At 49.3% G+C, this 26,513-nt stretch overlaps 1 protein-coding gene across 24 annotated transcripts in view; it reads right to left on the reverse strand.

The window, feature by feature from the left end:
- MICAL2 (microtubule associated monooxygenase, calponin and LIM domain containing 2) overlaps positions 1-26,513 on the reverse strand; it is a 244,390-nt gene that overhangs the window by 89,285 nt on the left and 128,592 nt on the right. For 3 of the 24 annotated variants that reach the window (XR_008492244.2, XR_008492243.2, XR_008492245.2), the window contains 12 exons: positions 25,815-25,964; positions 24,252-24,374; positions 22,982-23,200; positions 22,645-22,746; positions 21,305-21,430; positions 16,182-16,244; positions 9,719-9,826; positions 8,502-8,688; positions 6,917-7,005; positions 5,573-5,675; positions 2,804-2,959; positions 1,654-1,879 (listed from right to left, as the gene is read on the reverse strand). Coding sequence is in view for 18 of the 24 variants with exons in the window: in XM_054437584.2 (XP_054293559.2) it covers positions 2,919-2,959; positions 5,573-5,675; positions 6,917-7,005; positions 8,502-8,688; positions 9,719-9,826; positions 16,182-16,244; positions 21,305-21,430; positions 22,645-22,746; positions 22,982-23,200; positions 24,252-24,374; positions 25,815-25,964 (1,311 nt within the window). In the remaining 6 variants the exon portion in view is untranslated. Of the gene's footprint in view, positions 1-1,653; positions 5,676-6,916; positions 7,006-8,501; positions 8,689-9,718; positions 9,827-16,181; positions 16,245-21,304; positions 21,431-22,644; positions 22,747-22,981; positions 23,201-24,251; positions 24,375-25,814; positions 25,965-26,513 lie in introns of those variants that run through there. The other 21 variants (XM_054437584.2, XM_054437582.2, XM_054437586.2 and 18 more) reach the window with 9 other exon arrangements.

Raw genomic sequence — 26,513 nt, forward strand, 5'->3', positions numbered from 1 at the left:
TATGCTTAGAAGGTTATCACCCCATATCTAATCAATACTTAATTCCATTTAATATTTAATTATATGGTTTTCCTTTTAAAATTCTAAGTCTTTAATCCAATATCTCTGGATTAAAGACTAGTCTACCAAAACTATGTCTGTAGAATGCAATATTCAAAAAAAGTAAACCAAAACCAAAACAAAATGTTCACATAAGTATGGGACAGCTGACTTTCACAAAGTTGATTAAACTTCTCTACAAGGATACCTCAGAGACTTAACATGCTAATGAATCTTGTGAGTCTTCAGGGCGGGGAAGGACTGGCAAGATCAGTACAAAATATTCCTCAAATGTTGTGACCATGGACTCCTTTGTTGGTGAAGCACCTCTTGGGGTGTCACGCTTTGACAATAAAGTGACGATTTTTGTCTGCTTTACTCCCTTCTGTATTCCTAGTCCATAGTAGATGCTCAGGAAATATCACATAGTTGAGCAAACAAATGAGCACATGCACAGTTAAATATAACAGATCTCATCTAGTACAGCAATACTGAGCCACATCTCTAAGGTGCAGGGAGGTGCGGGGACTTCGCGTGGTTCCCTGCTGTACCTAGGGCTTAGAATAAGGCCTAGGACAAACATTTGCTGAATAAATGAATGCATAAAGGAATGAGTCACTTGCACAGCCCAGCACCTGACTTACAGTCCCTAACATCCCTCCTTGAATGGAAGTGGGAATATATCACCCGGGTAAGAGTACGGAACCCTTGGTCATGACCTGAGGCAGCTCTGAAGGTAGATCCAGGCATCAGAGACCAGAGCCTCAGGAACACCCATTTGGAGATGCCAGGGACCTCATGAGGTTCACAGGTGACTTTTCATACCAGTGTCAGAAGCCCAGCTACACCCAGCCAGGAAATGGAAGGCATCCCACCCAGGGGAGGCTGAGGACCAGATGACTTTGGCACTGCCCAGGATAGCCAAGTGAGGCTCCAAATCTTTCCCTTAAACACAGCCTGGAGTTGCCCGGGGCCTGCCATGAATACTATACTTAGGGTGGTGCTAGGGCAGGGCCTCACACCACAGACACTGAATACCCTGAGCCTTTGGGACAGGAGAGGTCTCTTAGGATGGCAGTGGCTCTCCATCTGATGAGCACACTGCCAACTTCATTGCCATCCTAATATTGATGCCCAGTCCTTCCTCCTTACCTTCCACCTGCCACTCAGCTGTGCACCAGCGTGAAGTGTTCCAGACCAACCTTTGCTGAATAGGAACCTAAATTAGTGTAAGGTTCATAGGGAAAGCTCTCCTGTAGAGCCACGCTTGGGTGTGCAGGGGAAATGGGTACAGGTAGCCGTCAATACAGTCTGTTTCTAATCGCTGAGGGGACACTGACCCTCACCCACTATGCTCAGCATCTAGAACAGCAAAGTACAATGAGTGTTCAAGAAAGAGATCCCAAAGCCTGGCCCAGGAGCATTGGTGACAGTTTCCAAATATTACCCAGGGGTAATATTTCCTTTCAGAGTGCCCAGTGCAGCCCGAGAGAGTCCTGTGTTACCTCAAGTGCAAGTCCCGCCAGCAGTTTAGGGAAAATGAACCCCCTACACCAATCCCTGTGTGTGAGGTTTTAGAAGCTTCCACGGCAAAGAAGAGAGGAAACAATGAGCTTTATAAAGAACAATATTTATTTCCATTTACAGCATCAAATACCATAAATAAAGCTAAACATTGTTTGTTTTGCTGTGTGCAAAATACAGGGTTCCATGTGGCACTGTAAATGATTACCAAAGGTCACAGACATGCTTTGTGATGAGATGGGGAGGCTAGCTAAAGAGGAGGCTGAGAGGGGAGGAGGGCACTCTTTGGTTGACATTCTATAAAGGGAGGGAGACTCTGTAAGAGAAGATAAGACAAGAGCAACAACTTCGTACTGGCCAGGATCTGCACAAACGCAGTGAGCGTGCAGCATGCAGGGCCAGGCAGGCAGGCCCAGGGGTCAGGGTGGTCTGGGCCGCATGCAGGACGGACACCCACTGCAGCCTGAGACCGCGAGGGTTGCCTAGGACAGCTCCACTGTGCTTGGTGTGTTGTTTCTCATTAAGAGCATGTTGGTGATTATCCTGCTGCCCCAGGTACGAGAGTCAGCAGAAATGTGTGCCTTAAGAAGAGTCACAGGGGCCTGGGGCTGAACTGAGTCATTTCTCAAAGATACCCCTGCCTGGGATGATGATGGCTCTAACCGAAGCTCTGGCATCATCTGGGGCTTTATGAGCCAAGGGATATAAGAAGAGCCACAGCAAAACCCTTGGGTCTACAGTGCAGGCTGCAACCAATGCAGGATTTGCTAGAATATTTGTGATTATGTGTTCAACCTACAGAGCATGTGTCAAGCTTGGGATGAGGCCTGAGAGTAATTATGTTTTTTAAATCCCTCCAAATAATCACCTATGGTTTTGATAAATGACATTAACAATCTTTACATTAGAGCCAATTTAAGAAGTCGCTGGTATGTATGAGCTTTTTGAGGCTGCTCAAAAAGTGTTCTTTTCAAAGGTGACAGAGGCCCCCTCATGGTACTGCCTCATGATCAAGGTCGACCCTCCCAAGAAAGTAGGTGGCTTCGAAGGCGCAACTGGAGAAGCATGCAAGCAGGCAGACCCAAGGGAGAGAGGAAACACGGGGCATGCACTTGGGGTAGACCAGGCTGCCAGCTCCACGGGAAATGAACACAGACATGGGTCTCAAGCTGAACACCCACCCCATGCTGTTAGCCAACCATGCCACCAAATGAGTTCCATCAGTACGCAAGACACTCACAGTTAGCGCAACCAGTACCGCTGGCGGAGAGGACGGGGTGCGGAAAGCAGGTTGGGGGTTAGTACCACTCTTTGAAAATTGGCAAGAAAACCAGTCACCTTAGAGCAGAAGTGTGTCAGCCAAGAAGTGGGTGTAGCACTGGAAGGCTGAAATGAACTGATGGCCATGGTGTAAGATTGGAAAGAGAGAGAAAGATAGAAAAGAGAACTTAGTGTGGGGGAAAAAAGGAAATGATTAACATCACGAGAAGGCACCGGAGTTGAAAATAAGGCAACTATTGAAATAGGGAAACTTCCTCTGAAAGAGTCGTCATTTGCTTAGGAGAGATGAACCTTTCTGGTTGTGACCAGCTACTTGTTTACAAGAGTGGATGCACACAGTTTGCATCTTGCTCCCTGATATCGTCTCTGCCCCCATTTTACTCTAGCGTCTCCTATTCATTCTTGAATGTGTTGCGGAGGCCTAGAGGCATTCATCCTCTGGGGTCCACCCCTGGGTGTTGGTGCTGCCCACCAGAAAGGTTCAATATCTCAGAGCATACAAACATCTCAGATTTCTGACAGGCACACCCTGTCTCACCACAGTAATTCAAACCAGTCTCCTTATGGCTGTACATGACAGTCAGATTCCGACTCTGGCTTCATGGAACACTCCACAAAGCATCTCAGCCTATCCTGAGCTGAAGATAATCACAATAACATGGCCGTTCACATCATGACCTCGAGAATTTACTTTCTATACTCAAACAAAAGGAATCAAGGGTTCCTCCCACCACGCTGAACATTAAAATCCCAGCAAAAATTGGAGAAAACACAATGCAAGTCATCGGACTGAGAACAGTGCCAACAAGGACAGAGGCGCCGGTTCCCACAGAGTTGGCCACGGCCATGCCTCTGTTTTTCCCGAGGATTTCAGGGAAGTGTTTGTAGAAATGTACCTCCTCCTTTCTTCCCGCCCCATAGAAACTGTCATCTCAAAGCTCTCAAAGGTTCTGGCTCCTCACCCACACCCAGGCACACCTCTTAGTTAATCCAGAGGCATCTCTAGTGATAACTGCACAGAGCTATCTTGGGCCCAGCAACTCCAGATACACTGAGCACCATAGATGGCCTTTCTCTGGCAGCCCCTTGATTGTTCAGCCAGACCCTGCAGCTGTGTATGTCTAGGCAGTGTGGAGTAGGGAGAGCTGAGGACTCTTCTAGATACCCAGAGTGAAGAATGTAGGTGGACCTGCATGCTCATTTTTACCTTCACTAATGCATATTTCCTTTGGATCAGTCCATAAATAGCTTCCACTCCCAGCCTTCCCTGCCAGTCAAGATATGGTAGAGCTTCCCCTAGAGGTCAGACCCATTCCTTTCCCAGAGCAGTGTGAAAATGGTTTCTGTTTTAACCACATATGCATGGCAGCAGAGCAGCTAAGCAGTCAGGATGTCCACAGGCAATGCTCACTGGGCAGGCCACACTTCCTAGCAATAGCCTGACGTGCTAACAAACCCCGTCAGTCTCAAAGGACACCACGTGAGTGGACAGAGTCTTCCACTCCACTCGGCCTGACCAATATGGACCCTGCACAGCCTTGGCTCAGCCTGCAGCCTGGGCTGGGGGATCTGCTGGGAGCCACAGGGGCTAAAATGCCATCAGCTGAAAGAGCTCATCTTCAGCACTGCATCAGCTCCATGGTCAAATGCCACTGGGCTTTCACTGCAGCGCCCATTAGTGGGAAGAGAAAATGCATGTTTGTAGAATCTGTTGAAACCCCACGGTTCTTTGTCATTTGGCTGTGAGTTGGTATGGGGGACAAAGGCTTTAAGCTACTATTTAACATCAAAACAAGGGAGCAAAACAGTCCTCCCCCCAGGGGGACAGATAACAGCCAACCGCACACTACTCCGTGCTTTTGTAAGTTGAATTCTATTCTGCCCTTCTACTCTCTTCTTCTAAAATAATTATGCTTTCATGTTGTAAAAAGTATCCTGCTGCTGACAAGTGGCATCTGGGTACCTAGTCAAAAGGCACTGGTCAGGAGATGGCACACTCACTTGCATGTGTGTAAAGTCTTAAATCATCCACTTTGCTGGCAGTGGCTCTGATAACTCACTGCAATGTTCAAGGGGTTTATAAAACTGGTTATAAGCTTCAAACCCATGTTTAGAAAAATTGACACTCATAGAAAAAAATGCTTTCTCTAGGCTTATTAAAATTAAAAAAATTGAAATGTAAACCCAGAAGTATGGCTCACTTTGGTGTATATATATATATAAAAGTACAAAGCTATAGAAAAGATCCTTCATATCGTCCCTGGCCCTAGCACCATGAGTAGATGTTCACCCTGATAAGGCCAGGCAGAGGTGGCCCATGTGAAACTCTTTGGCTTTGAGCTAATTGCTTAATGAATGCTAGGCTTCCTGGCCAAAGCCTGAGCAAACTGCAAACGCACTGCCATCTGAAGCCTCCCCGGTAATGTGAAGGCACTTTGGGGCGGCCAGCCGTGTCAGCGGAGCTTGACTGGGAAGCACCTGAGCACCCAGTTGCAGATGCTCTCGAGGGAGCCCTCAGATTCCCTGTACATGGCTGCCAGGACCTCAGAGAACGCCCAGAGGAGTGGCAGCCCCAGGCTCAGGAGCTCGTACATGTAACAGTAGTTGTAAGCATTGTCCCTGATATGGAGGCCAGCGGCTTGCAGGAGTCCCTGCATCCAGTTACACAGGTCCCTCGGCAGCCTGAGGGGCCAGCCCAGCACCTTCCTAAAGAAGGAGGTGGAGATACCTGGGGGGCTGCCTTCCGGGGTGCCAATGGCGGCCACTGCGCAAGAACTTTCAGTGGGAGTGTCTCTCCGAGGGGCTTCCTGCTCTTGCCATGTCGCCTCCTCCTGAGAAAGAGATCGAAATGAGGGCATTAGTCTGTAAGTCTTCCAGAGGACTACTTCAACAAAGCAAACAGAGAGCCAATACAAACTGAACTCACCAGACCCTGCAGCTAGCCCCCACAATAATCTCAGCCCCCCCCAACTCATGCTGAAGCCAGTGCTGAACACGGGCACTTTTCTAGGGGCCAACTGACCATAGGAGTCACGAGCTTTCAAAAATATGCATGCCTTTTGATCGGCAATCTCACTCCTAATGATATACATCAAGTAGATAATTTGAAATATGGATAATGATATGCATACCAGCATACACTGTAAAAACATTTGTAAGATAAAAAATTCAAACGACGTAAAGATCCAGTAATACAGAAGTAGTGAAGTAAATTATTGACCATTTATAGACTAGAATCTTCCAAAGGCATTAAAAATTATGCTCCAACAGGATTTTTAATGTCATGGGAAACTATTCTTGATATACAGTTAGTGAAGAAAAGGAAGAATATAAAACCGTAGGCATAGGATTCCACTTTGGTAAAAATATATTCACATAGAAAAAAGCCTGGAAAGGGATGTTACAAAATGTCAACTGCGGTTTTCTCAGGGTAGAGTGGTTACAGGTGATTTAACTTTGTTTCTTGATATTCTTTCATTCCCATGTTTTTACACTGAACCTATATATTTGGGTAATTAGAAAAAAGTTTTAAGTTATGGGTTGTTGCTAGTGGTAGATGATTAATCAAAGCCCGAGAGAAGATATTTGCTAAGAGATGCCAGAAGAGATGCTTCCACAAACCATCAATGAATTCAGTGGACTGGTCACTTTGTTAACTTTGAGACCCTGGGAGAGGACTTGGAAAATGTAGAAGGGTCGGTCCTATACCAGGCATTCTTGCAAACAGCACCTTGTGGCCAGGTGGGTTCCAGGTACAGAGGGCCACGTGGCTTTTGTGTGGCTAAGCATATCACCCCATCCCTGCCACATGGGCAAGCTCTTCCAGGCTTCTTATGAGAAGCCAGCATGGCTACTGTCCTGGGAGCTCATCTGGAATGGGACACAACCCGGAGGCTGTGGAACAGACTGAAGCAAAAGAACCCTCCACACCAGGAAGCAGAGGCTTTCTTCTTTAACTGTGAGTCATCTGAATCCCTCTAGGGCCAGAAAAGCTGGCCTAACTTTGAGGATCACTGGAAACCCTTATCAAGGGGCTTTCCCCGTTTCACCAGCATGTTCGAGACAAACATACCTCTCTTTGTTGCTTCAACTCTGCCCGTCTCTTCCGTTGTTTGCTATTGGTTTTACAGTGAATGAAGTGAGGCTTGCAGTAAAATTTGCCTGTAAAAAGAGGCACGCACATACAGAAAAATTTTTATCCTGTAAACTAGAGCTAAGGAGACAAGAGCCAAGTGCCCGCCACTGTCCAAGTCAGAAAATAGTAATGATGGAAATAGCCCAGGATGGCTCAAACTTGGGAAACGGCTTCTGTCACCTTCCTTAAAGAAGTGGCACTGAGATGAGGTAGGAGGGCCCTTTGCTGCCTCAGAGACAAGCTCCAGCAATGGGGGGCTCCCGGGGATGTGGCTAAGACCTTCAAACCATGCCAGCTCCCGTAGGGTGGCATGCCCACACCCGGAGAGGCATGGGAGCTCTGAGCCCCTTCTCCCTACCATACTCCATGCCTCTTTTCCATCTGGCTGCTCCTCTGCAACCTTTATAATAAATAGGACAACATGAAAAAAAAAATCCCCAAATCAAACTGAGGCCAAGTTTCTTCATAAGACCAGTTGTCAGGCAGCAAAATGGACAGCTTCGAGTATGAACACCCTCAATCTTTCTTTGTGGAATACCTGGCGGGTGGGAAAGGCTGAGAGCAAATGGCAGCGGTGATGGGGAGGAAAAGACCCAGATGGGGCACACACTGGGAAACTGCCACTGCCCAGGCCCACTGTGCGCCTTCCAGAAAAGCCTTCCTTGCTCACTGCTACACGGGTAACAATAGCAATAGTAAAAATTGTAACAGTAGGGGACACTTACATAGGAATGACTGTATGCCAGGCATGATGCTATGAGCTTCACATGAATTAACTCGTCAGTTATCACAACCACCCTGAGAGCTAAGGACTACCGTTAACCTCATTTTACAGATGAGGGAACTGGGGGACCAAGAGTTTAAATCACAGGCCCAAGGTCCCATGGCTAGGAGGTGGTAGAGTGTAGAGTCGAACCCAGGTACTTTAGTTTGAGGGTGTGTATTGAGCGCCATGCTATACTGCCTCTCGTTATAGATGACAGAGCAAATGTCAAGTGCTGAAAATTAGAAAATAATCATTCATTCCGATGAGCATGATTCCTCCATTGATGTCTTTGTTAGGCTGCTTATCAGAGGGAATGTCATTATGATGGTTATTTTAAAAACACATACTATGTAAGTAATATTAACATTGCATCATTTGGTGAACCTTACTGTATGCCAGGTGTGGTGCTGAGCATGCAACGGAGGGTATCAGGTTGGATTTTCTTGGCCATACAGGGACAATGGAGGGTGGTGAGGCTACATAAGAAGAGATACATAGAGCCCTGGGCACACAGGTGCCCACCAGGACCTGGTATGCCACACCACAGTGCTGATGCTACCCCTTCCCTGGGACCACAGGCAGCTTCCCCTTCTAGCAGGAGCTCCCAGTCTCCCTGAGCAGCTTTCCTGATGACATCATACTTCCTTTTGGGTATGTGTCGGGTATCCTAGAGCCACCAGACGGACAGGAACCCGAGCCAAGGTCACACCTGAGGCCAAGGCCAGAGCCCAGTGCTGCCCTGGCCCCTGGGGTTACCTTCATCGCAGTCAAAGGTGTAGGCGGCCAGGCGCAAGGTGGTGGCACAGACGCTGCAGCGGAAACACTCCCGGTGGAAGAAGTGGCCCTCAGCGCTCAGCCGTTCCATCACATACACACGCTTCTTACAGAAGTAACACATGTCGCTGCCTCCCAGGTTAAGGGGAAATGACTTTCGCATAGATTCCTGGGGATCGGGAGAGAAGAGTGGGTGTATTAGGGCTTATCCCGAGCCTTCAAATGCCAGGCCAAGGCTTTTAGAAATTCCACACTGAATGCTGGGGACCTCGTGGGCTTCTGCTTCCTGTTCCTGCCACTGCAGCAAAGAGGGAGGGGTACGAAGATACGCCCTCAACCCAGACCCCAACCCTGCAGGGGCTGCTGTGAACTGTACTCCCAGGCAGGCCAGAGACAACAAGGTGGGCCTGGGAGGGGCTCTTCCCTAGATTGGCTGCTCTGGTTTTGGGGTGGGAGTGATCCTGGTCTGACGGAGTGGGTTTTACTCACAAACCTGTCTACCCCATGATATTCTTTCCAGGATCTGTCCTTGGGATTAAGTGTCACCTGGTTCTGGACAAAGGTCCTGAAACTGGCCCGCTGAGGATGTTTTAGGTGTCCTGTTCCCCTGCAGTAGCACAGGTTGGGTGGGGAAAGCTTGTGGCATCAAATCTGGTCAGTTATAGTCCTAATTGTGAATTGGGAGGGCACGGGCCAGGGCAGCAGTACCCCTGGGCGATTCCAGGGCAATGTGCCAAAAGCAAACAAAGAATGGTCAACTAAAATTCCTGGTGATGGCAGCGAGCAGCCTAGTTTAGAGAAAGAGAGAATTCAAATCAAAGGGATATTTTCCCCATGACTTTTTTCTCAATCCAATGCACAGTCTGTTCAGGTTGGACACTAAACATTGAAAGTGAGGGCCATTCAATTACACTCACGGCCTCACCTGGGCCTTTCTACCAGGCCGTTCTCCAAAGCCACAGACAGCAGGAAGATCTCTATTTTCAAAAAGACCGCAGGGGACCTGAGTGAGATCTGTCTTTAAGGAAATGCAGGCTCCCTTTAACTTCTGCCCTGATTCAGCTCATTCTCAGCCCCCTCTTGTTCCAAGAGAAGAGGCGCCTCGGGAGGGCCAGGGCATCCTCTCCACATCCCATGTGCCTGCCCTGGGACGCCAGAGCCAGTGTCTGTGGGTGAAGGCTGGGGGTGCATGTCCTTACCAGGTCTGGAGAGGTGGCCTGGGCCTTAGGTCTGTGATCATTCATGTACAGATTGACCAGGACTTCAGCTGCAGCCCCTATTCCGCTGGACACTTTCCCTACCGTCAGCTAACCAAGAGCAGAGGCAGAGGAGACAGAGACAAAGGTAGAGGCCAGTTAGTACCCAGGAGGAAAACACAAGCAGGATGGATGGGGAGAGGGCTCCTCACCCACATGCAAATAGCACCCCACGACCCAGGAGAAGCAAAACCAGCCAGGAGCAGAATGTGGGGATTCTGGGGGTGGAGAAAAGAAAATAAATAAAACCCCGTGGCAGCAAAAACACAAGTACTCTAGGATTCCACTTATATGTGGTACCTAGAGTAGTCAAAATCATAGAGACAGGCAGTAGAACAGTGGTTGCTGTTGTTTAATGGGTACAGAGTTCCAGTTTTACAACAACTAAGAGTTCTGGAGTGGGAGGATGGTGAGGGTTGCACATGAAGGATGTATTTAATACAACTAAACTGTACCCTTAAAAAATGGTTAAGGCCGGCCGGGCGTGGTGGCTCACGCCTGTAATCCCAGTACTTTGGGAGGCCGAGATGGGCGGATCACCTGAGGTCCGGAGTTCAAGACCAGCCTGACCAACATAGAGAAACCACATCTCTACTAAAAATACAAAATTAGCCGGGCATGGTGGTGCATGCCTGTAATCCCAGCTACTTGGGAGGCTGAGGCAGGAGAATCACTTAAACCTGGGAGGCAGAGGTTGTGGTGAGCCAAGATCACACCATTGCACTCCAGCCTGGGCAACAAGAGTAAAACACTGTCTCAAAAAAAAAAAAAAAAAAGGTTAAGGTGGTAAATTTTATGTCATGTATATTTTAACATAATAAAAAAATTCGAGGAAAAAAAGATTAAAAACCAAAAGCCTTTTAGTCCTGGGTGGGCCATGGGACTGTTACATCCACTATGTGGTACAAGGACTTCTGAAGTTCCTGAGCCTCTCCTTGCACAGATGTGTACATGAATCCCAGAGAAGGGAACGGTCTATCTGAAGCCGCTTAGCAAATAAATTCAAGATTCCAGACTGTACTCTGGTCTCCTGCCCCCTAGCCCTGGGGCATTCACAGCTTCACTCAGCAGGGGCATGGGGTAAACGTGGTACTCAGACCCATCATTACCCAGAAGCCCCCAAAACCTGCGAGTTAGACAAGCCAAGGAAAGAAGAGAAGAAAATCAGGAACCAAGCCCCCTCAGACAGAAAGGTAGACTGCCAGACTGCGGCCACCCTCTTCCAGAGACCCCTTGTCTCCGGAGGGCTGCAGGCAGCTGCTCAGGGACCAGCAAGAGCAGGGGAAGGGTACAGCCCCAGCTCCACCACGGGCCAGTGCTGAGACTTGGCATAAAGCACAGAACTTCTGAGCTCAGTTCCTCATTTAGTAAAATGGGGAGAGTTATACCTGTCTCCCGAGTTTGTGGGAAGGACTGTGGGAGAGAATGTGTGTCCTATTGCCTGGCACTTAGCAGGCTCTGGGCCAGGACTACCTTGTGTGATACTGTGATATCGTCGGAAATACATATTTGGACTCTGCCCCCTGGTTCCTGAGGCAGAGCTCCTAAGACCTTTGTATCTTTCTGAGTGACAGCAGCATCTGATACAGAGATCCTAAATCCCCTGGGATTTCCTGGGTGATAGGAGCATCCTTTGTGGAACGAGGTGACTCTTGAGCTCCTGGATAGCTTCAGGATGGGGCTGGTTGCCAGGGGAACCAACCCTGTGATTAAAGGGTTGGAACTTTCAGTCCCACACACTGACCTACAAGGGCGGAGAGGCTGAAGGTTGAGTTAATCACCAACAGCCAATGATATAATCGATCATGCCCTTCATAACGAAGCCTCCATAGAAACCGAAAAGGTTAGGGTTTGAAGCTTCTGGAGGACGGACCATGCAGAGGCCCCTGAAGGGCAGTGCCCCAGAAAGGGCGTGGAGGTGCCCACCCTTTCCCACAAGCCCTGCCCTGTGCCTCTCCTCACCTGGCTGTTCCTCCATATCCCTGATAAGATCCTGTATAATAAACCAGTAACCGTGTTTCCCTCCTCAGGTTTAACTAATTTGCAAGGATGGCTCGCAGAACTCAGGGAAAACCTTTCCATTTATAGATTTTGTTGGTGGGGAGAAACATCCCCACTTTATTTGGTGACCGGAGGTGAGTGGTGTAAGAGTGGAGAGAAGCAGTTTTTTTCTTATACCTTGATTCCTCCCTCCCTCCCCTCCTCTAGATTCAGCCTGCCCTAGCCTGTCTTGAAGCTCCCAGGTCCCTCCCAGGAGGACCACAGCCCACCCTGCCAACAAGAGCAGTATGTGGAATGGGCTCACACTGGGCAGGTAGGACAGGATGGGGACTGCAGCAGGCTCCAGAGCCAGCGCCAGTCAAGGTCAGCTTGGAGACAGCAAGGTGGCAGCTCTGCCTGGGCCCTGGGGTGCATGGCCCAGTGACAGGTTGAGGGTGCCTGTGCTCCTGAGGGTACCTACAAATGCCTGGACCCCCACCAAGGTGTCAAAGAGCTGGGGAAGGGGTGGAAGCTGACAGCCCAAAGACATGGCACAATTACACATACCCTCTTCTGCAAATCCCAGCTTGCTCTCCCCTTCACCCCTCACCCCCAGCTCTGGAAGCCCGCTTTGGAAGCCCACCCTGGTATCACTGCAGTCTCTTCTTGGGGGAGGTAAATACACATAGCATGAGATTCTAGAAACACTGCTCCTGATCCCAAGATCATAGAGGGAGGGAAGCTCTAGGTCCTCCCCAGCTTCTGAACCCAGCCTCTGGGAGATGTGGCCAGAGAGAGCAGCAATGGAGGCTGCAGGGCCTCTGGGCAGGGGTTGATATCCATCACCACACCAAATAACAGTAACTTGTGTGTGGGTGAAATGATGACCTCCATCAAAACCCAAGATTGCCCTTGGGAGGCCACATCTAAACTGATAAGAGAATGCCTCAAATATAAACCAGGGAGTCCAGGGAACTGCAAAGCAGATGATGGGCTCACCACAGCTCCCCTATTCCTGGTAGCAGTGCCCATCGTCAGGGCCTAAGGCTAACTCACTGGCTTCCAGCAAAAGCACAGGCACTAAATAGGGCTGAGCAGGGAAAGAAGTGCCTGGCAGGCTGGTGCGAACAAAGCCCAGGAGCCCCTTGCTCCCTTTCTCATTAGGAAGCCCAACATTACAGCAACTTTGGAATGGTCACTCCAGACCATGTGTGTGGCTTTGGGGCCTGCAGAGGACATGGATGCAGGCTTGCTGGGGGTGTCTGATCCCTTGAACTTAGACAGATGGGACCTCATCAGAGTTTACCAAGCCTGCCACTTCTTGGGAGCAGCTGTCAGGCCTGGCTCCCCCTTCCACCCCGGCCTCTACTCTGGCCCAACCTGGGAGGGATTAGGATTCTGCTTCTAAGCATACTGTCTGCCATTTCCAGGAGGCCACAAATGCCAAGAAATTTAGCCCCTGCTTCCAAGAAAGGTTCAGGTGTATCAGCTCAGGACAATAAGCCATTGTTTGCCTGATGTTCCATCCCCTGCTGGGGCCCCCAACTTGGCCCCTCAGATAGGGCCTGTAGGATACAAAGGACTTCCTGGGCTTTGTGGGAGGAAAGGCAGGGAGGTCAGTTATATCTCAGCACTGCCTGCCCTGCGCCTTTTGTGACTGCCTCCACTGGCCCAGTGTGTGAACTGGCTCCACAGTATTCTCCCAGAAAGGCACCACAGTGATGCCAAGATACCCATGCACAATTACTGCCTCCCTTGAGTAAGCAGGGACTATACTTTTTGGAGCTTTTAATACAAATCCCTAATGAGACCTTATTAACTACTTAGCTAATAAGCACTTTGTACATGGAGCTTCTGAGCAACCCTGACTTGGGGAGGCATTACTGAAGCATGCAGAGGGCTGCGAGGTTGCTGGGAGGTGCTGCCAAAACTGAGCAGCTGCAGAGCTGCTCCATTGTCCTACAGGACAGGGCACAGTCTGGGTCATCTGCACAGGGGATCCAGGATGAAGACCACACCTGGTCCCACCTTTCATTAGGTCCAAAAGCCCCCTTTCTCCCCGTGGCACTCACACATCCACCCCGAGAGGGTGACATTCTTTTTCTTTTCTTTTTTTTTTTTTTTAAAGTAAAATGGAAGCACCCTTAAGGAAGTCAGTACTTGGTCTCCTACCTGCCCTTCCCAACCTGATGAAATGCATTCCAGAATCACCAAGAGGTAGACCAGCACTTCTTTGAGAGGCCACAGGGAAATAAAGTGATGGAGAACTTGTCTCCTGGGATGAGGGGAGAGCCTTTGAAGCCCACCCCAAAGGCCAACGTGAAGGTGAATGTTGCCCTGGGCATCAAGGGTTATCTTCTATTTCCTGACAGCAGGACAGTCTTACTGGCTCTCAGAGTGAGGATATAACTAACTAGCTGGCTTCTGCTAGCTCATTGCTCCTCAAACTATCTGTGGCTAATGATAGGTTTTTTTCTTTTTAAATATTTAATCCATTATGGCCTGTTATTTCCAGATACAATGAAAATAAACTAGAAATATGATCACACACTTGAATGTGTGGCAATATCAAATGGTTCTACAAGTTTCCAACACTTACTCTCTCTCACTTGCTATAATGATGGGATTACAGCCCAGTCCCTGCCTGTGGCCCTCACTTTGAGTAGCACTGCTCAGGTTCTTACCATCCTGAGAAATAAATGCTCGACTCATGGAGAAATCCCAGATAAGTCACCCTGGTGTGGACCTCAGGGTTAGAGCCAGTCCAGTGGTTCCTACCAAAGAGAAGCATGCATTGATGGCAAGATACCACACTCCTGGGGAGGCTGGTCAAGAGAAGAGCTTATAATTAGGCTGGGAACAATTCGTCTAAATGCAAAGTTGGGCAATCTGATGATCTGGTCAGAGATGACCATGTTCCAGCCACTGGTTTTTTAAGAATTAGTAATTTCGAAGTCCCATGGGACTGCTTTTGCAACTCTTTAAATATCTCTCAATATTCCTGTAATTTTCAAGAATTTAGGTGTTTTTCATTACCTTTTCCTCCCTTTTGAATTCTAATTACTTTTCAGCAAATTAATTAGAACATTTCAGGAGGGCAATCATCTCGCATTACATGAGGTTAACCTCACATACACCATTTCCCTTCTGTGAGCCTCAACTTCCTCATCTGTAAAATGGAGAGACCCCCACCAACCTTGCAGGGCTGCGGAAAAGACTCCTGAAAGAACCTGGGCCATGAAGGACGCACTCGGCAGACAGTGAGTCCAAAGCACGGCCATTGGGATAAATGCTTGAGGGAATGGATACCCCATTCTCTGTGATGTGCTTATTTCACATTGCACGCCTGTATTCAAACATCTCACGTACCCCATGCATATATACACCTACTACGTACCCACAAAAATTAAAACAAAGCACGGCCATTTGTGCAGCTTTGCATATCCATGTTCTGGGACTTCTCTCTTGTCTTAAATCACTTTCCTCTGCACAAGAGTGGCATGGCCCACACAGGATGAGCTCCCTGCCTCCTCTCCCCAGAGCCAATCTAGATAGAAACACGGCGACGCAGCTGTTGTCACACGCACCCATGCCAGAGGCTGCAGACGATGGCTAGACCTTTACAAAGAGGCATTTTCCAAGTGATCCTGTGACCCCACGCAGAATATGATGGTCCCCGCCTGGATATCAGAGCGTTCCTCACACTGCACCGAGCTGGCCCATCTCTCCCTCAGTTTGCACTCCCTGAGTGACCTGTCTTATTCACCTCGACATTCCTGGCACAAGGTAGATACTGTGAATGCAGGAAAAAGCAGGCTCCGGGCCCTGTTTGTGTGAGAACAATGGAAACGTTCCTCCCTGTGCCTGGAACTGAGCCAAGATTACCAGGTGTCCCAGCTATACTTCTCCACTGAGTTTGGCCACCTGTGGCCACACAGCCTGCCAGGAGCATCGAGCAAGCCCACATGGGTAAGGCAGCTGTGAGAGCAGAATGTGCAGGGCCTCAGAACAGAGGGCTCACAGGAAGGGGAGCTTTTGACAGGTAGGGCCAGAGGTGGTCTGCTGGATCCACTTGGGCAAGGACATCCTCACTGAGGAGTCCCTGTATGAGAAGACATCAGAGGACAGCCTGTTGGACCTGATTCCTTGGCCATATGCCCAGGGCTGGGGGTAGGAGGGCAAGCAAAGAACTGAAATCACTGTGTTCAAGGGTGTCTGGAAATTACGAGTTCAGAGCTGAGACGCAGGCAGGCTTTAGGGGCTGTGAGCTCCCAATACGAGCACATGTCTGCCCACCTTTGTCCCCTGGTGCCAGGCACTGTACTGCTGCTGATCATATGTGCTTAACTCCCAGAGCCCTGCAGGTGGGTCTGATAATCCCCCTTTGCAGGTGAGGCAGCTGAAGTTCAGGGAGGCTCTAACTCACCTGAGGATGCACTGTTCTGAAATGGCTGGGATGAAAATGGAACCCTGAAGGTGACTTCTTTTCCTTTAGAAAGAGAGGGATCAACACGCATTTTAGGTAAAAAAAACTTTCTTTCCGAATTCTCTTCCACTGGGGAAAGAGAAGCTTTACAGGATACTTCAGGCATTTTGCATAGGTTAGGACATTGCAGTATTCCAGTTACCCTCAAGAGTAGCTGCTGTCCTCTCCATTTTATAGGTTAGGAAACTAATGCTCAGAGAGGTTCACAAACTTGTCCAAGGCCACACAGTGAGTAATTGGTGCTATGAACTCAAGTCTGATTTGAAACTCATATCCTTCTTCCACACCAGCACTCTGCAAATTAAAATCCCCCAAGCTGGGATGCACACAGGAGACCTCCAAAAGGTTGCCTAGCTCTATTCCCAGGATAGAAGGAGGAACAGTGAGGTTGGAGGCAGCCTTGAGACCTGTCCCTGAGATTTATCCTCCTACCAGGTCAAACAAAGGCAAGTTGCCTCAGCAAAACTTCCCAGCATTTCCCTGTTTCTCTCTACTATGCAAATCTCTAGAGTAAACCTTACAAATCCAGTTTTAAAACAAACACCTCAAGGGTAGAGAAAGCTCCTTTTGCAATGCTCAGTGCTCTTCTGACCCTGGAGGACTGAGGGGCAATTCCCAGCCCAGTGAAGGCCCCCACCCCGCCCACTTGCCCAGCTGTGCAAACGCTCAGTGCCTTCTTGTTCCTGCAAGAGCTCAACAGCATGGCAAACAGCCAGCAGCCAATAGCCATTCCATGGGCCAGAGCAGCACAGTGACCTCCCTTCTGGAAGAGCGAAAGTAACTAATGGCTGATAGGGAGCCGAGATCACAGAAGAGGGCTGGTTTGGTGGGATAGATGAGGAAATGGTGCTGGGGACATAAAACTGGGCATAGGTCTCACAGTCCACAGCCTGGAAAGACAGACTCTGACAAGGATCTGAGCACCCCGTGAGAGCCCTCAAGACTCCCTGTGACCATTCAGGCCAAGAAACCCACAGCATCACTCTGAATTTTAAAGTGGAATATCAATCTGAGAGGGCGGGCAAGGGGAGTCTGAAGGCAGATCCCTGGCTCCCTGCCTTGGAGTCAGCAACTCAAGTTTGCATCCCTGTAACAATTGCTCCTCATAGTAAGTTTGGCTAAGTCTGTTCCCATGAGGAGATGATTATTCATGGATCCTCGGAATTGGTGTGGAAGACCATAGGGCAGGAACAGAGACATGCTGCCTGCCAGGAAGTTGCCAAGGACTAAGCATCAGTTTCCAAGTGCATTTTTCTTCCTCTTGCTCCCCTGGATTCAGGCGAACTTGGGTCAATTGAGCAAAAAGAGCAGCCCAAAATCTGTTTGGAAGAAGCATTAAGGCCCCAGGCTCTAGGAGAGAAACTCCCTGAGCTGCACCAGGATAGAATAAATCTGTTTATCACCAAGTCATCACCTACTTTAAGGAACAGCCAGTTCTCTCCCTAGAGAAGGTTGTGATTCTGCCAAATTCTGCATGTGCAAAGCCCAGTGCTGAATCAATGGTGGGGCAGAGTTTGGGGAGTGAGGGAAGTCAAGGCAATGGGTGAGGCTGGCAATATCCTTTCTAAGACTGCTTGAAACTAGAAACTCACCACTCCATCCATAACTGTCTAAAACGGCCTCACAGTGTGACCTGCATGAACCTGCGAGTGTAGATACTCAGAGAAACTGAGGCACAGAGAGGCTAAGTGACTTGCCCAAGAGTCCATTCTAAGAGGTCCTCCATCATTCCCAGCCATACTGTAAAATAAACATCAGCCAATAATTAAGATGTTGGAAGCTGTCGAAATAGCCCAATTGCATCATCTAATGGCCAACGCTGGCTTGGGAGATAGAATTTTTTAAAAGAACAAAAATGGGGCAATTGTTCTACCACAACTGGGGAGAAGCAAGGAACAAAGCTGTAGAGGTGGGGACAGCAGATCTGGGGTTGGCCACCCCAAAGCCCTCCCTGTCCCTGAGTGTGAGGGTTTACATGGACACAGCCTCTGGGCCTCTGACAAGGCCTCCATGCACACGTGGCTTCTGCAGGACACAGGAGAGCACTGGCCTGGGAGTCAGAACGCTGGGCTCCAGTCTCCTCCCTGAGCCTTTGCCTTCTTACCTGTGACTCTGCTCCTGCTCAGTTCTCACGATCACAGGAAGAGCTCTCCAGCCCCCACCCAACCACTCCGTTTAAAATTGCCACCCTTCCCTCCCCAGCATTCCAGGTCCCCAGCACCAGCTCTAATTTTTTCATAGGAAATATTGTCTTGTCCTCTAACACATTATATAATTTACTGATATATTGATTGTTGTAGGCTACTAGGGTGTAAGCCTCATTAGGGCAGGGATTTAACTCTTATTCATCGATGCATATCCTGACAGCCTGAAATGCCTAACAATGGATTTTCATTCAATAAATATTTGTTTACTGAGGGTGGCGATTCACGTCTATAGTCCCAGCTACTCAGAGGTGGAAGGCTGAGGCAGGAGCATCACTTGAGTCCCAAAGTTTGAGGATGCAGTGAGCTATGATCACACCACTGCACTCTGGCCTGGGTGACAGAGAGAGACCCTGTCTCCAAAAAAACAAAAAAATTAAATTTGTTGAATGAACGAATGTTCACACATTGGCTTTCAGAGTGACATTGGTGGAGAAAGCTCCTTTTGCAATGCTCAGTGCTCTTCTGACCCAGGAGGACTGAAGAGTAGCTCCCAGCCCAGTGAAGGGCCCCCCTGCCCAGCTGTGCAAAGGCTCAGTGCCTTCTTCTTCTTGCAAGAGCTCACCAGCATGGCAAATGGCCAGCAGCCATGCCACAGACTCCCTTCTGGAGATCAGCAGTGGCCTCCCTTCTGGAGGAGCAAAATTAATTAATGGCTGATAGGGAGCCGAGTCCTCAGGGGAGGGCTGCTTGAAGAGCCAGAGACAGCGGCAGGCAGGGCCTCAGCCGGTGTGATGATGATGTGATGGCGACACGCTTAGTGGCTGACAGCATCTCTGTCTTACCCAGCAGCTCTGCATGTTCCCAGCAGGCTGCTCCCTGCTCTCTCTTAGAAGGATCTAATGCCCAGCGGAAACCAAGTCAGGGTATTTGGGAGGTGTAGGAGCTTTTCTTGCAGCAGTTTTGGCCCCAACAGTGACCACGCAAGACTTTCCTGGGGATGAGAGAAAGGCAGGGACAAGAGAAAGCTTTGCCTAGCTCTACCCTGAAGGGCCCAGTCAGCTGGAGGGGGCTGGGCCAGAGAGAAGCAAGGTGTGGGCCTGGCTGACCAACTATGGGCACAAGCCACTGCCTGGTCTGTGCCCAGGTGCCTTCTCCCCTCCCACCATCCTGCTAAGGGTGCCATGACCTTTTCCCATAGTAGGGAGTATACCCTGGGGAAGGTCCCTTTCCCTAACTGGGCAAAAAGCCTACCCTGCAACCTTGCTGATGGTGATGACAAAAATGCCTGTCTCCAGCCATGTTGCTCATTGTAACATGAGCCCAGAACCACTCTTACTGAGGAGGAGGAGGCCCAGATAGGTCAGGAGACTTAAGGTCAAACAGCTGGCCTGTGGCTGACCTGGAGCAGGTGGCTGGGGATCTTGATATGCTGACCATGGCTATTTTCAGTGGCATTGAAGATCATGTTAGCGTTTCTCTGTGTTACCTGCTGCTGCCCTTTCTGGGGTGCTTCCCATTCACACTGGGGACCTCAGATGGGATGGGGCTGGTAAGATTCCTTGCTCCTTTCTTAGGGACTCTACCTATACCGTTCTCCTCACAGAGGTGGAGGCCAACAGGGGTGGGACCCCCAATTACACACCAAGAGGCAGCTTCTAATTTTTCACTAATGCAATATCATGGAGCTGGTTTGTGCATCAGTCTAACAGCACAGAAACAGACCAGCACTCCTTCTGGCAGCGGCACATGCAGCATGACACACAGAGCCTCGGTGGGAGCCAGACACATTGGCTGTGAACAGAGAAGCACAGTTGGCGGGTGGAGTGGGGGAGACTCCAAACCTACTCCATGAGCAACAGCTCACGAGGTAGGCTTCACGCCTATTTCTAGATTCATTCATTCCAGAGGCCAGCCTTCCCAGAAGACAGACCCTCTCCCACCCCAGCCTGGTATTGTTCTCAGCACAGGAGGTAACAGGAGGACAAGTGAAAAACATGAAAAGCACCCCAAAACCCAGTCTTAATCATTGTTTGTGAGTCCATTTCATTAACTACTTAACCAAAGTTAGCTCCCCACTCTTCTTATCCTCCATGCTGATCTCTGCACTACTATCTGAGCTGTACTTCTAGAACACAGAGTAGATCCTGCAGTGGCTTCCTATGACCCAGAGGATAAAATGAAATTCCTTTACACAGAGTGTGCTCACTTCCACTCTCCATGCCCCCATAAATACTTTTATCCCCAAGTTCAAGTCATACCAGACATTCCATCTTTCCATGTCACATAAGCCCTGCCTGCCTGCCTTTGCACAGGCTAGCCCCTCTCCTAAACTTCTCTGTAGCAAAATCCCCCCATGGAACCTTCAACACTCACTCAGTTCCCATATTACCTTCTCTGCATTACCTCCCAGTCTTCTCCCCTCTGCATTCCTACAATCTTGCCCTTTAAACCTCTTATAGAATGAATGAATAGTGTTACGTTATCATGTGAAATTGCCATCTTATTAGGACAAAACAGGCAAATATCAGCAATATGTGATGTGATATTTCATATTATAAAAATGTCACTTATTTCTATGCTAATGTGCTATTTCCCATCTCAACTGTAGTAAGGGAACTGCACCGCCCTCTCTGTTTTCTCAGCATCTGGCACAAAGGGTAGCATATGGTGGGCCCTGATTAATGCTTGCTGAATGAATGAGCCCTGTTTGGCAAGCTTTTCTACACTGCCTGTTCTGCTGTGTTGTGTGCTCTAACACAAAAACAAAATCGAATCCAGCACTGGTGTAAAATATCTTACAAATTTGTATTCCAGCCAAGCCAGGCTCAAGATGTTTGTCTGTGCAGGTCAAGTGGAGCATGAGAACATCTGGGAACATGCAGTGAATGGGGAAAGCAAATTGTTCAGGACAACTACCTTTCTGGCAGGAGAAGCAGAGTCAACAGTTGATGGAGAGGAAGAAGCAGCTGGATCAGGAGACGGAAGGCAAGAGGGAGGAGACGGAGGATGAGTATGAGACAGGCCTTTAGAGAGTAGTTTATTCTGCACAGAACAGAAATAGAAGAAACAAGCATTATCCCAGGAGTCACACATGGTGATACATGTCTCGATCATGCAGTCCCATGCCTGTGCACTCAAGAGGGCAAAGAAAGGAGACCCATGTCTCAGGACAACACAGAAACCCCTGTCTTTGGAGCCAGAAAGGATTATCTGGCTCCTGGTTACACTGCATTCTGCTGCAACTATTCCAGCTCCCTTGTCACACCAAAATAGCTCATGCAGATTCAATCCGTTCCTGCCTACATCTGCCTCAGACACCAATGCCAATTACCAAAGCCCTCACCCTGGAGCTTGGTATGAAGTAGCAGCTGCGAGCTTAGGAGAGGAGAACCCTGGGCTGCTTTAGGGCAGGTGGCCACAGCAGGGGCCTCTATAGCTGCAGCAGGCAACTGTGCTAGCCTCCTGGCAGGCATGTGGAATCCTAAAAATGAACGAAGTGTAAAGCATCCTTCCCACGCCAATGACTCCACCAAGTAGCAGAAGAGGAGACTAAGTGAAAACAGTGGAGAGGCAAGTTCTAGGGACAGGCGTGCTGTGAGGGAGGGAGGACTTTACACATACACCCACCTGTAGGATCTCATTATCAACTCTTTCATTTCCTCTTGAGCACACGCTCTTCTTTTCAGCAAGTTTCCAAATAAGTACCCGGCTTGGAGGAGGCTGTACTTCCTAATTCTAAGGCAAAGCCATTCTTGTTGGCTTGACTTTATCCCCTGGGGAAGCAGAGCCCCAGTTACAGCATGTGGTTGGCCTCATGATTCAGTATCTTCCTGATCAGGGCCACAGGGAGATTTCTCTCCCACTCAAAAACATCACAAGCAACTGGGTAAAGGCACTGTGATTCTGCAACTGATGACTGTTTCCTCTTTGTGTTGACCCTTAGGAAGCTCAGAGACTGCTTGGAAAATATCTAGGGTCTACCGGCTTGTGCTTCTTATAGTAATGCCTTTCTGGATCTGAGTTTACTTTCCTATCTTAGTTTTTCCTTTCTCATGATGTATTTACTTATTTTGAATCTTCGCATTTGGGTCTTTTTTAGATGCCAGCTTGTATTATTTGGTGGCTTGAAAAATAAAGAGCTCCTCACGCTATAAAAGGAGGAAGGAGGAGAAAATTGAGCTCAGAGCCTGATTCAAGGTTACCTGGCTGGATGTCCAGCATCAGGTTCCTGGGGGCTCTGAAAGCCCCATGTTTACCTGCGGGAAATCCCCGTGTCCAAACATGGAGGCAAGGTGAGCCGCCTTCTCCTTAATGTTCTTTGTGTGAAATTCCCTGTTGGCCAAGTTCTGAGCCCTCTTCTGCAGTGAAGGTGAGAAAGGAGAAAGAAAAGAGAGATAGCGACAGAGACTGAGACAGTTGCTTCCAAGAAGTGGGTGAGGGGGGCAGCCGGGGGCCTTGCCTGCTCACCACACACAGCAGGATGAGAGAAGGGGTGGGCAGAGGGAGGAGGAACCCGCCTGGGTAGGAGGAGGGAGGGGAAGAAAGGAAGTCACCCAGACACGGACAGAGACGGGCAAAAAGTGAGTCTTTCACCTGGAGAATCTTTTCCTCCACTTGCTGCAGCCGCCACAGCACCCCGGAAAGAGCCTGAGCCCTCGGGCGGGTAGAAGGCAGGGTAGCGAAATTTTCTGTCCCACCCAGCTGTAGGTCAGACTTGGCTCTGGCTCTCCAGGGCCTGCTCAGGCACTCGCTGCCGGCAGACACTTGCTTGAGCTCTCTGAGCACGTGCCCCGTCACGACCACAGAGGGGAACTGGGAAAGAGGGAAAATTAAGCTTCCTTCCCTACTGCCGCCCTTTCATACACCCTCACCATGAGGGATCCCCCATGAAGACCAGCGACAAAGGGCGCACCAGGTGCAACCCTGAGTAAGATTCCAAACTAGCCCCAGGTGTTGACTCTCCACCACCTGCATCAAAATTGCCTGGCCTCCTCATTCACAATACACGGTCTGGGGCCTCACCCCCAACCCCCTGAATCAAAACCTCTACGATGCTGGTTCTCAATCCTAGCTGCATACTGTCATTTAGGGCACTTAAAAAAAAACCATCCAAGCCTGGGGCCAACCCCCAGAGATTTCGATTGGATTGTTCTGGACTGGGCATGAGACATTGGCAGTTTTTTAAAAGCTCCCCAGGCGAGGCAGACAGACATAAAATTGCTTCATTGTATTCACACTGACCTTACTCAACCTCCACCATCTGGGAGCAACACACAAATCCTAATGCTGACCAGACAACTTTGTGGCTTATGGTCAATAATAGTGATTCGGTTCAGATTCCAAACTCAGGAGCACTACCTGCCATAAGCCACACTCCGTGACTGCCAGCTGCCTTCCTGCCCGCTATGCAGGTCCTCAGCTACTCTGGCACCGGGAAGGCCTTCACCACATCCCAGCCTTACCCCTTCAATGGGTCCAGCCAAGTGGCCACCTGGGCCCATTCCAACATCACTTTTTCATTGATATGGAAATCAGCCTATTTGAATGGTCTGCAGATAATGCTTAGTGTCATAGGGCATCATACAAAATACCCTGTGGTACAGTTTATTTTTCCCTAGCAGCACCATCGAGAGCATGGTATTTGGTCAACTGATACCTCTGACTGGCTAAGGGATCAATAAAATGTATTTTGTGATGTTGCATACTTGGTTATTCTTACCTATAAGTGTAGTGACATCAAGGAGTGTCCAGAAAATCTACAATCAGCCCTACTTGGGGTGTGGGAAGAGCCACTGACCCCACCCCTCTGGATCAAAGTCCCCTCTGGCTTCACCAAAACAGCATCCACTGGAAGGAGCCCTACCTGCCTTTTCAGAGGAGGTGATGGGCTGGGTGTGGCCTCCTCCGGCTTGGGGCAGCAAGAGTGAACAGGAGGGCCAGAGGAAGAGCACAGGACGGGCTTACCTATCCCTGAGACACGGCGTTCCTGGGAGAAGAAAGGCGAATCCAAAAAAGCAGCCACAGGAGACATGAAGGAAAAGGTGAGTCAGATTGAGAGGCTTGGAGGGAGGAGAGAAGAGGAGCAGGGAGACGAAGTCTGCAAGTGCAGAGGAAGCACTGGGCTGAGCTCCTGCAAGCCGGGCCCAGCTGGGAAACTTGAGCCCTGGCTCCCTGTCCATGTGAACAGCAAGTCCTGGAGTCCCCTTCTCATGGACAATGTGTGAAACCCAGGGTGGCTTTGCTTTTGGCTCAGACACAGGGCCTTAAGCAGGCACTGCCAGAGTCCATGCCAGGCCAGGATGGCTGGCCCAGGAGTCCACCTGGAAACAGCAAAGCTTCCTGCCCACTCAAGGACAGGGATGCTCCAGTGCTTCTGATGGAATTGAGCCCTCATCAGCACTTGGGGACTGTGAGGGGCCAAGCCTCCAGAATGGGCAATCATGAAAATTTGTGGAGAGTTACAAGTCTCAAGGAAATGGCCCCCTTATAATAAAATCCCTTCACTTCCTGGAGAAGGTCAGTTCTCCCAGGAGGGACACAGTCCACATCAAGACTAAGGAGACATCTATGGTTGCCTCTAAAGCTAATTAACTATGAGTCTGTCCTCCCAAAAGGAGTCTCATTCTGTCATGTGACAGGTGTTCACCACAGAAAAACCAAACCTCTTTTCCCAAGCTTCTGTATTGTGACAACAGCACCCTAAAGGAAGTTCAGGGGAGCAAACGGAACCACGAGGCACAGACCTCGGAGCCGGAGTCAGGAGGAAGCCTACAGCCTGACGCAGCATTCCGCCTCCTCCAGCCTCACACTAACCCCCATCAGACAAAACAGCCCCGCCAGGCTGACCCTGGTGCAGAGAGAGAGGGGAGTGCCAGGAAACACCTGGGAGGTTGGCCTTCAATACTGTGAGCTCGGACTCAGTTCCTCTGGTTTGGATGGATCTTCTCACTGTGGACTTTGTACTTTCCCAGCCAGCCAGCCTCTCAAAGCTCCTTCAAACTGTATCATCTCAAAACTGGCTGCAAACCAAGTCATGGTTGGAAAGCAAAACCAAATTAGGGAATGGATTTATTTAATGCAGAACAACCACCAGCAAACTAGGCCCATGGGCCATATCTGGCCTGCTCCTGTTTTTTGTAAATAAAGTTTTATTGGAACACAGCCAGACTCGTTTGTTTAGGTATTGTCTACTGCTGCTTTCATACTACAATGGCAGAGTTGTAACAGAGACAGTATGGCTTCCAAAGCACTAAAAAACTGCTATCTGGCCTCTTATAGAAAAGTCTGTTGACTCCTGATCTAGAAGGAGCTCAAGTCTCCTTGGGACCAGGCCTGGCTGGCATATCTGAAGTCTATCAGCAGCCAGAACATTCCTGCTGAAAAGTCACTAGGAAGTTAGGTCCAGTGAGTATTTGACATGACTCACCTGCTTCATGAGTGAGGGATTCCGAGTGCTCTCCTCAAACTTGGCCAGCAGCTGATTCGCCATGGACTTGACTTTATTCTGATTTCCGCCTTCCTTACTGCTCCCACACTCTTGATTGGAGCCCAAGCTAAGGCTGGAAAAGTTTGAAGGCTGCAAAGGTTGAAACGGGACACTGATGGTTCGATCCTGGAATCCGGATATCAGAAAGCAGACTTGGGGACTCAGGACGTGGGACTAGCTTCCTGCAGAAGGGCTCCCTCCATGGTCTGAGGAAGGGAGGCAGAGGCAGCAGGGCCACCCCGCAGAGGCAATGCTCACAGGAGGGATGCGTCTTGCCAAACGATGGGCACAGCTAGGCTTGGGAGCCAGGTGGTTGGGGTTTGAATCCCGACTCTCATTTCTTAGCCCTGTGATGTTGGTGATTTACTTTACTTCTCTGACATTTTTTCATGTATAAAATGAGAACAGTAATCTACTTCACATGATTACTGCAAAAACCAAATATAATCATGAAGTGTTGAACAAAATGGTTTTCAAAAATACATCACCTAGCTGAGAAGAGGAGAAGAGCAGGGGTGGGGGGCCAATGAAGGAAGCAGGGGTAGGGGTCACTCAGGCAAGGCCTGGGCTCTGGAGATCTTTCTCCTCTCTCCTCTGTACCCACCCCCAGCTTTAACCAGCCCTGCTCTAGTTTTGCTA

Source organism: Pongo pygmaeus, chromosome 9 (assembly GCF_028885625.2).
Source record: "Pongo pygmaeus isolate AG05252 chromosome 9, NHGRI_mPonPyg2-v2.0_pri, whole genome shotgun sequence".
In the NCBI taxonomy this organism is placed as follows: domain Eukaryota; kingdom Metazoa; phylum Chordata; class Mammalia; order Primates; family Hominidae; genus Pongo; species Pongo pygmaeus.